At 38.0% G+C, this 11,356-nt stretch overlaps 1 protein-coding gene across 1 annotated transcript; it reads left to right on the plus strand.

Moving 5' to 3' along the window:
- The first annotated feature begins 1,059 nt into the window (after nucleotides 1–1,059).
- Nucleotides 1,060–5,906, plus strand: LOC139962500 (melatonin receptor type 1A-like). The gene is made up of 2 exons (XM_071962520.1): nucleotides 1,060–1,998; nucleotides 2,958–5,906. The coding sequence occupies exons 1-2, from the start codon at nucleotides 1,259–1,261 to the stop codon at nucleotides 3,283–3,285; spliced, it is 1,068 nt and encodes a 355-aa protein (XP_071818621.1). The 5' UTR covers nucleotides 1,060–1,258; the 3' UTR covers nucleotides 3,286–5,906.
- The last annotated feature ends 5,450 nt before the right edge of the window (nucleotides 5,907–11,356 follow it).

Genomic DNA, 11,356 nt, shown 5'->3' on the forward strand with positions numbered 1-11,356 from the left:
AGATCAAATATGAGCTCACCAGCTATGAAATATATAAATGAAGCCTTCCTCATGTCTTTTGCAGGAGGGTTCTAAGGGTTGAGATACTTTTGCTTCGATAAGGGAGTATAGAATGCAGAAGTAAAGTGCACTTTATTATCGTTACCGCGAGAGAAACGATTGCGAAGTGTACCAAACCACGCACTCTTATATGAAAAGTTCAAGGAGACGCTCAAACCACCTTTCATAAACATCCAACCAGATGACGCTGGCACAGACAATTCTCGGTAATATACCCTAACCCGAACGAACCTTTATGAAAATATATGCTTGATGTGGATGAGGCCGCGTACATTAAAACATGTAAGTTTCCTTACTTTCGCGCGTATGGAAAGCCGTTTTAACATTTAATAAGGAATTTCAGATATCTCAAATTAAATTACAGATATCTCAAATTTATTTAAGATATCTACAAATATTTTCAGATATCTCGAAATACCAGAGAATTTCAGATATCTGAAATTGAATTCGAGATATCTCGAATTCAATTTCAGATATCTGAAATAGAATTTCAGATATCTCGAATTCTATTTCAGATATCTCGAACCCAATTTCAGATATCTGAAATAAAATATCAGATATCTCGAATTAAATTTCAGATATCTCGAATTAAATTTTAGATATCTGAAATAGAATTTTAGATATCTGAAATAGAATTTTAGATATTTAAAATAAGAAACAATTTAAGATATCTTAAATTCCCGATTAAATGTTAAAATGGCTTTCCATACGCGCGCGCTGTCTGTAGTCTTTACTTCATTTGGGACCATTCCACAAAGCCACGGACGAATCTTACTATATATGGTGTCAACATCGACTTAGATGCTGGTTCTATTATGACGTCAACAACAACAATACATAATTTAGCTTCTAGTTACACATAACTCAGGTTCGGACTGAGGTCGTTTACAGCATGGATTTTATATATTTATTGTATTACACTATTAGTTTCGTTTTACCCTTCATAGAAACACGCACCCCTAACTGCATTCTTGAATTAAGGATTTGTAAAGGTATACTGTGCACTCACACAATACATCATCATTTGTTAAGCTGCAGTCATTTGTTCTCCTCATTGCCACTACCAATACAATTAGTTTGTTGCTTGAGTACTTTGTCTGTTCTGTGCATGCGTATGAAACGTTATTGGTAAATGAGGTGTTTGTCGACATGATCATCTTTATAAATAAGGTACTACGTGTTTGTTTGGAACATTGAAATGGACATCATGGAACTTAACGTTACTCAAGACGCAAACGGCAGTAGAGCTGTCGAGGGCATGGAAATTCCTCAAAACCAGGCGGCAATTATTACAGCATATATAATCTCAATCGTTGTCGCTGTAGGAATTCCAGGGAATACTCTGGTCATCCTAGCGGTACTGCTATCGAAACGCTTACAAACTGTTTCAAATATCTTTATCGTCAATTTGGCTGTTGCCGATCTCATTACATGTTGCATATTGCCGGTTAAAGCTTCCGTTCATTGGACTAATTTCTATAGCACAAGTTTAGAACGGAGATGCAAAGTGGAACTTACCATTGTTCACATTTGCGTAGGGGCAAGCCTCTACAGTTTATCCTCTATCGCATTGAACCGTTTCATCGGCATAGTATCTTCGACACAGTTTTATAAAAACATTTACCAAGCGAAGTTCATTGTGTTTAAGCTAATTGTAATATGGATGATACCTATGAGTGTATCCATTCTACCAGCCTTTGTCTTTGGCGTTGGACAGATAGGGTTTGATTTTCATCTTCACACTTGTTTGCCTTTGAAGGAACATCCAACGACTCACGTTCTTAACGATATCATTATATATGTACTTTATCCACTGCCGCTGTTTATCATCGTATTTTGCTACACTGCTATATTAGTGAAAGTGTTGCTTCATAACAGACGCCTCAGAAAATGCGGAGTCATAAAACACCAGGGTAATGTTGAAGATGCGGCAACAAGGTAAGAAATGATTTCAACTCAAACTTCTGAGATGGGCTCTTATAAGCCAGCATTATTTATACCTGCGTGATGAGGACTGCAATGAATGAACTTCCCACTGGCTATTTAAAAGAGACATACACAAATGAAACTAAATGATCACCTTGTCCGTGCTTGGTTTCTGTAAGTTATGTTTGCAAATGTTTTTAAAATACGGAAGTTAGGGTTGTTTATAAAACAGAAACAATAGCTTAAAGGCATTGAAGACTCGCCCCAAACAGCGTGCCGCCGTCTTTAAGAAGTTAACTTTCCGTTGCTTGCAAGTGAAGTTTTTCTCCTGTCGCTACAAAATGCAGACAGTAATGAAACGTGATACCTTGTTATCTTTAGCTGGACCTGAGATGTCCATCGCAGTATCGTTTGTACACTGTGCTGTGGGTATTGACCGCAGCTGTTTGTACCGACTGTATAGTGTATAATTACCGACGGTAGCAAGCTGTGTATGCATTTTCTGGGATCGATGGTGGTGTCTAACACTTCTGTTACACCTCACTCGAAACTAGGTCAGATTACCGGCATTAGACGTTTCTTTTTGCGCGAGTCTTCACACCCTTTAACTATAGGTTGCGATATAAACTGAGCTCCAGGCAAACCTTTCTTGCTCTGGTCTCTGTCTGTATGGCTTTGATTATTCATCTTTTCTTTGATGTATAGGCCTATTCGTTCCTTCTCACTTATTTCCTTTCTGTTCTGAAGTGATCTTTCATACCTTTCTGTGGTATATTTTAAGGGCTGTTATGTTTCATATATACGTTTGCTGGCTGGGGTGAAATCGACTCTGACAGTCATTTTAAGAACTGCGATCTTTTATATATATACTTGCCTAAGTACCATCATAGCATTTCCATATTTAATTGACCACAGAAGGAATTTTACATCATTATTATCCATGTATATTTGCCATTCTATTTCTCTCACAGACCTCGAAAGAGAAAAGGAGCAATTAGCCAGTCAATTGCCTTGAGGTTCTCCCCGATCGAGGTGCAGATTACAAAGAATCTCTTTCTGGTATTTCTTGCATACGTTCTATGCCTTACACCTTTGGCAGTTTGTACGATGATTCCATGCCATGTCGATCAGAATTACCTGCGGACTTTAGTCTTGTTCAACAGCGTGATTAATCCACTCATTTACGGTTTTAAACATCCACTTTTCAGGCAAGTGTTTGTTTCCATTTTGAGATGCAGGAGAATTCCCGAGCCTTCTTCATTTCTAAAAGCGATCAGTAGAAGTGTGTCGAATGACTGAAATATCCACAACTTTGGCTAGTAAGGTTAGCACTGAAACTTCACCCATACCAGTGAATTCAGGAAGTTATCGTTGGCATTGGAATCAAGCTTCTCAAGATACCTTGTTATCTTTAGCTGGACCTGAGATATCCATCGCTGTATCGTTTATACACTGTGCTTTGGGTATAAGTGTACGTCTAATTACCGACGGTAGCAAGCTGTGTGTGTATTTTCTGGGATCGATGGTGGTGTCTCACACTTCTGTGACACCTCATTCGAAACTAGGTCAGATTACCGACATGAGACGTTTCTTTGTGCGCGAGTCTTCACACCCTTTAAGCCCCATTACCGAAACAAAAATTTTAACCGTTAAACTATTCCCCAGAGTGGACGTCGGTTTGGTCCCCCTCTCCTCTAATAAAATTCGAATTTGTAAGAGAGGGTGCAGCGTCTATTGTATCATGAAAAACCAAGTATAAATACATACACTTAAATACCAACCCATTTCAAATGGGGACAACAAAAAAATAACTTCCCAACCTCACACATCGAAGGCTGACTATAGTGGTTGTGTACCGGTATATTATTTCTGCTGTAAGATATAGTTTACGACCCAGGCAGTATTTGCTAAAGAGTTAATGACCCCAGATACGACATGCATTGGCCCAACGTTACCGTTTTAGATCTACCCTTTCATTTCTTTTCTATTTCCGGATTTCAATAGACGGAGGCAACCAAATTTCTATCAATATATAAAGGCAGGCCTATGCATATTTTTTTATGAAACCTTCCTATATACAAATATTAACAATGCCAGAATATATTGGCAAAGCGCACCCATATATATAAAAAATACAGAAGTGAAGTACGTGTCAAGAAAACCACTTGTGTCAAGTACGTTTCGAAAGTATTTTCCGCGAATTTAGCAGGCTGATAGCCCACGCACTTTTAGCTTATGAACTTTAGCTAAGGACGGGTGGGTTTTTCAAGTATTTGACCTACGTAATTGTTAATTGTTCATACATAGGCACGTACATGTTATGTCATATCTCCTTGTCACTGCATTTGTGTATAATGTGACGTGTAATTGTTATCATGTGACGTATTATTGCAGTGACATTTTACTTAGAGAGTACTTGTCGCGGTATCTGTTGTGCTGTTGATAATGTCATTGATACATACCCACGGCATCGTTGATGTCGTATATGACGGCTTATTCATCTCTTTAATTCTCTCGACACCGTTGGTGTGTTATGTGACATTTTAATATCCCAATCTGTATCGCCAAGATATCTGTCATAATTTTGAATGTATAGTTGTTGTCACGGCATATGTGCTGTGATTTGACATCTAAATTCGACAGTCATTGCCACAACACCATGATGTCATGCGATAGTTTTGTTCCACAGATACTGCACCGATAGTTGCTGTCGTGCGTGTTATACTTTAACAGTATATTTATCACGACATCTGCTGTGTCATGTGACATCTTACACTCCAATATACATGGTTGGTATTGCCCACTAGCATTCGACTCTGAGGGCCGTTAGTGTCACGACTTACTTCGAATAAAACTTCTCCTGGCATCTTAAGCCTTTGATGCGATTCCTTGTAAATATTTATTCAGATTAAAATTATTCATGTAGTTCTGATATAAGGTAAAAGGTTTTCTATTAACAGAATGAAGAACGTTGGTCATGCTTGTACATATTGCTTGGGCATATATTATACATTATTTGAGTAGCCTACGCCTTAAAATCATTTACTCATCATTGATTGCTTATATCATTTAACTGCTTGCTTATATATATAGTTCAGTCGATAAGTTTGTGCCTTTGGATAAGGACATAGGTATTATAATACTCTTAACAATGCGTCATGTTTCACTGCCTTTTCGTGTATCTCTGTGTTGCACTCGGTCATTTCATATGGAACAAGTGACGTACATTCGTGTATAGGGTGGGGCGTGTCACACCCCCCAGTGAAAATCAAAAGTGGATTCCAAAATTGGAGTTGAATTCAGAGTGGTCTTACAACATATGAAAGTAAGTCTAGAGTAATACTCTTTGCAAAATAAAGAAAAGCCAAAAAAAAAACTTATCCTTCTATTTGTAATTCTCATTATACGTCTACATTTCCCAGATTCGGATAATACCATTGGAAAGAGCTGTCAACAAACCAGTTTACCTAATTTTACTGTTGCTTTTATCAACTCGCCTGTGATTTTGGTGAAAAATGCTTCAACGTGGCTTATTAAATAGGTTACAAATGGTTCAAAATGCTGTTAATAGACTGGTTACTCTTAATCCTAAAATATTGTCATATTTCCAGAGTTTTTAATGAAACTTCACTGGTTACTTTGTTGGCTTAATTATCGACTACGTTATAAAGTCATTCTCCCAGTCCATGAGGTATACTCCATGACATGACCCCTCCTGACAAGACCCCTGATGACATATCTTCCTTGCTTGTTACGAGGGAGTAAGACAACCACAAACTTCGCTCTAATCATGGTAACGTTCTTGAGGTCCCTCGTTTTCGGATCACATTTTGGTGAGCGAGCTTTGGCTATTGCTGCGCGGTCACCTTCTGTATAATTCTCTCTATAGATCTCAAAATGTACTCCTCAATTGGTCTTTAGGCTAAATATAAACTTAAAACTTATCTTTTTTTAAGCAAGCTTTTGATGTCCAATCTGTTCTGCTTTTTTTTGTATCGTTTGTGCGTTTCATTTATTTTGCTTCTCTTTTATCCTTCTTTTATTGAACAGCGCAACAAAATATTTTGTATACTGGCTATTTATTAATATTATTATTAATAAGTAAATAAATTTATAATATTAGGCTAACAAAGTGCCCCCCCCCCCCGCCCCCGCTCCTCCACCGAATGTCTATATAAGACATTCAGTTGAAATTGATTTCCCTCTCAGAAATGTACTTCTGTAAAGATCGCTTCACGAGAACATGAAATATCTGCTGAAGTCCCAAAGATCACCACCATGGCTTGGAATACATTCCAGATAACTGTAAGTCCACTGATATGTATGTTTGTGCTTTAATGTCCCCCACTAGAACTTTTAACTATATAGTTCAGAGAAATTGATTCCTCTCCTAATATTTATATACGAGATAGCCACAAAAAATATCTTAAAACGCCGGGGGGCCTCGTGGGCTTTTCCCACTGGACCACCCCCCACCCCCACTAAAATACACTCCCTACAATTTTCGAGTAAATCCTGTTTCTGACATTTATTTTTTATTGTTAAAAATACTGCAGCTTCCGGGGACTTTGCCACACCCCACGTACTCTTAGCCAAATGATACAGTTGTTAAATTATTTAGCAGGATGCTGCGTTTCTTGCACTTACTTCAGTCGCAAAAAGAAAAGCTATAGTCGGTCAAGAAATCGCTCTACAATCCCCTTGAAAATCACGAATTTACATCCCTGTGTGTAGTACTACAATGCCGACGGCTGTAGGACCGATCGCATGATCTTATGTCATATATATATTGTACGGAAAAATTTGCCGAAATTTGGATCGACTCGACTACTGTCGTCGACTACTGACACTTTTTCCAACTGACACCCCCCCCCCCCTCCCATGGCTACGCCGCTGCTTCGCGATTACACAGGTCTATTTATTGTTCGGACCCCTTAAAAGTGTTTTACAACATTTTTCTATACACTTAGGAATTCATGCTCCTTATAAACTTTCTCCATTTTTTTGTCGTCAAAATATGCTGGACGTGAAGCATTAGTGCAACTTTTTCGTTGTTGGTATTTTTGGTATCCAATTGTCATTATCCCTGTCATGCCTCAACATGACATCAACGCGTTGGAATTGTTTCCATGATAAATACGAATGAAAAAAGGGAATATCTTCAGAAATGAAAGGGCTGTGGCTACAGAAATAGGTCACAGAGGACCTAGATTCCATGACGGAACGGTCAGTTTGTAATTCTAAGCACCTGCCAGGCTTCATAATTGCCACAGATGGATAGAACATCGTCAGAAACATCAGAGGAAGGTGCGGGAAGACGAAGGTGAACGAATGAGGGTGGTGGGGGGAAGAAGGGGTTGACGATTGACGACCAGCAGAAGGGGGGGGGGATGGGGCTGACGACTGACGGCCAGCATGCAGAAGAGGGAGAAGAAGTGGTTGACGATTGTCGGCCACTAAAAGACGAGTCCGTAGACACAATATTTGTTTGTTCCTCACCGGTATTTTGCCGCATTAAGAAAGAAGCGGCAGAAAAAGAGTGCTTCAGTACACTTTCCGACTTCTGTAGAAACATCGAGGGCGTGGAATATTCAGGTAATAATAAGGATAGTTAAGTGTTTTCAATCTAAATGTTCAGGCAATTAGGATATCCAAGTCATCTACAATCTAAATGTTTAGGTAATAAGGATATAAATAAGTTTTTTCCAATTTAAATGTTGAGTTTGTAAGGCTATCTAAGTCTTTTTCAATATAAATGTTTAGGTAATAATGATATGTAAGTCATTTCCAATCCAAATGTTCAGGTAATTATAGGATATTTAAGTCTTTTCCAATCTAAATGTTCAGGAAATTATAGGATATCCAAGTCATTCTCCAATCTAAATGTTTAGGTAATAAGGATATCTAGGTGTTTTCTAATCTAAATGTTGAGGAAATAAGGATATATTTAAGTGTTTTCCAATCTAAATGTTTAGGTAATAGTGATATCTAAGTGTTTTCCAATCTAAATGTTGAGGTAATAAGGATATTTAAGTCTTTTCCAATTTAAATGTTGAGGTAGTAAGGATTTCTAACTCTTTTCCAATCTAAATGTTGAGGTAATAAGGATATGTAGGCCTTTTTCAATTGAAATGTTTAGGTAATTAGGATACCCAAGTCATTCTCCAATCTGAATGTTAGGTCATAAGGATATCCAAGGCTTTCTACTCTAAATGTTGAGGTAATAAGGATATCTAAGTCTTTATCAATATAAATGTTGAGGTAATAAGGATATCTAAGTGTTTTCAAATCTAACTGTTTAGGTAATAGATATCTCAGTGTTTTCCCATTTAAATTTTGAGGTAATAAGGATATCTAAATGTTTTCCAATAAATTTGCTGAAGATTATTTACATTTGTTTTGATGGAAAAATGTGATATCTGAATATGATGCATTCTTGTATTGAAGATGTTGAAGGCTTACCATAACTTGGCTATCCTTAATTGGATGATATATTGATAGGCCTACTATTTATTTTGGTCACCAATAAACATGAAACTTTACTAAATGTATCAATGTACGACTGGCCTCCACACACACACATAATGTTTTATCATACTCGCCACAGCAAGCTGTTCTATATAAGGCCCACAGGTAGGTATGGCAGGGGTGACCGTATATATGCCTAATCAACATGGAACATATTCTTTTGGGAGTTTTCTTGTCAGTCGAATTGGAATTCTCAACATATGACTTCGATATGCGGTTTACCTCAAGTAAACTTTTAATAATCTAGTGCATGTGATCACATTGACGCAACCGTTTCCTGTTGGTAATGGCATTTGCTTGCAGGTTTTGAATGTTAATTAAATTTAGTTATGGATCAAATTTCTCCGACAAATCACGAAAATTAGAATACTTTTCATAGAGCAAAACCGAAGAGAAGAAAAGAAATGATAACAAACAAAGAAAATGAGGCAAAACATATTTTCCAATCCTTGCGTTTCTTACTTATTTGACCGTTTAATTTCTGGTTTGTTCAGCCATACAGGTGATAATATGTACACACATAGATGTTAATACGTTTGACCTTGACAAAAGTGCTTATAGCACAGTGAGTACAATGTTATATCTATTTAGCTCATAGCAATAATCAATACAAAATGCCAAGTTTGTAATATCATCACACCTGCTCTATTCTCTGAGACAATGTATTGTTACTGATGACTTTGAAAAGGGCAAAAGAAAATGGGGTTGCACTATTATATTTCAATTCATAACGTCGGCTGCGTGTAAAGCCACAGAGTGAATATATCACATAATGCATTGGACACGGCAAGTAGGCTTTATATAACACACATGCAGCAAAACGATATTCGCTGATTGTTAGTGTCTGAGTAAAAATTAAGCAAATATCACCGTGTCAAAGCATTAACGATCTATTCGGCTTAATCGGTGTTCCGTGACGGAACGCGGTAGACTACCGTTGTGAAGCAACGAGTGGCAAAAAATTGATTCCATTCGTGTTCTTTGTACCGAAATATAGCTATCATTTGAAGGTTAGTTGAGCGCTTCTAAGAACGGCGGAAGTAAATGGTGCTCTGGATTTGCTTCACAATGTGCTAGTGATTTCTCGGTGCATTACGAGTTGAGTCGCTTGCAGACGGATTTGTCTCTGCATAGGCCCTATCTACACAGCATCTTTGCTGATAGTGTATTGAAGCCAGCTCTGATCAGTAAGCGGCTGGCTCAGTCTCGTCAACGTTGTGTTGGCTCAGCATAAATAAGGGGACAGAGTTTTAATTTCAATGGTTTTTAGTAAATATTTCACTCTATAGCCGGGCTCCTTTCAAGTTTACAGTCTTGTCTAACATCGTTTATTGTTAATTGGGGAGTTCAACCTGTCTGTTTTCAACATGCATTCTCCGAATGTTACGGAAGGTAAGAGTATACGTTCATTTCTTTCCACTTATTTCAAGAAACCCTTCCCCGCTCACCATCCCTTTTTATTACCTAAGATTATACGAACTATAGGTCTATCAAGTTGATCTTTAACGTATATAGTACCTTAATTTGTACGGTGCATTTTTGTGTTGTCTGTCACATATGCATTCGCCCATGGCATTGCACTTTGCTGGCGACCTCTAAAAGTCGTGCTGCAGCTATAGCGTACACAATACGCCATTGAATATCTGCTATAGCTGAATTATTACAACTATTAATGCGGGTTACTTCCCTATTGTAAGAGGGTATACAGACATATTATGCGATACAATGGTTTTGTTCTTGTTTTGAATAGAGTGAACTTGCGGTGTATATTTCCTTTGGTAGGTCTATAGGCCAATACCGAGAAAACTGTGCATTACCTTCAACATGGAGGTACTGCAATAAATGAGCCTTCACTCGAACAAGGAAATGTGAATACAAGAATTCTTATCGGGTATATACTAACGTATATAACGTTTAACATCGATATACACAGGAACGTAATGGAAATTGAAAAGGCGTATAGAATCTATACGGGTATTTCGACATGAATTAACAAAGTAGTATATAGAGATCAAGGTGAAATACCAATTATTATAGGACGAAGCATTTTTTTCTAGCACTTAGGCCAATGTCGACTCGTATGCGGACAACTTTGCTTCTATACCTTGTGGATCTCGGGTAATTCGGGAGGGAGAAGGCTAGAACTCCCTCTTATAGGCCTACGGGTAATATTGACCGATCTTTACCAACGAAACGCGATATTCCTCAACAGTATCACACATATTCAGGAACGGAGCGGGGAGGAGGGGGGGGGGCAGGATGGGAGTTGACCAGGTGATGCTAATTCCCCTCTTTTCATCCCTTTTTTTTTACATCAATCGCCCGAGGTGACTATAATTGCACTGGTCATTGGTACGATGGTAGCCTGGTTTTCTATACAAGAACTATGTATATTTTTTATTAAGGTTATAGAAACTGATAATGTTTAGTAACTATGCACCCTAAAACCGAGTATCACCATATCATATAACCTTCTTTTCACTTCTGTCAGGTTGCAAACGAAGCGATTAAGAAAGAGTTTAAAATTATGAAAGATGTACGCCACCTGTAGTATTCTGTTCTGTTTACCGATACTCAAACATTTGAATAGGCTACAGTAAACGTCGAATCAGCAAATATCATTCGGACCACCTCAGTTGCAGTCAGGGACGTCGCTAGAGGGGTGTGTGGGGGTGTCTCACCCCCAAATTTGGTAAAAATGACGATAGTTGGAAATTTGGAGAGCGACAGTCGGAATTTTCGACTGTCGCTCTCTAGTGTATCTAGGCCTATTCATATATATTCCTGTGCAATCATGATTGTGAATGACCTAAAAATTGAAAAAATTGGTCAAAATTGACCT

Source organism: Apostichopus japonicus, chromosome 3 (assembly GCF_037975245.1).
Source record: "Apostichopus japonicus isolate 1M-3 chromosome 3, ASM3797524v1, whole genome shotgun sequence".
Lineage (NCBI taxonomy): Eukaryota > Metazoa > Echinodermata > Holothuroidea > Aspidochirotida > Stichopodidae > Apostichopus > Apostichopus japonicus.

Bases quoted from the DNA above. Each gene is read 5' to 3' on its own strand.
- LOC139962500 (XM_071962520.1), top strand. From the start codon at position 1,259: ATGGACATCATGGAACTTAACGTTACTCAAGACGCAAACGGCAGTAGA. The intron at 1,999-2,957 runs GTAAGAAATGAT...TTTCTCTCACAG, and splicing joins GTTGAAGATGCGGCAACAAG to ACCTCGAAAGAGAAAAGGAG.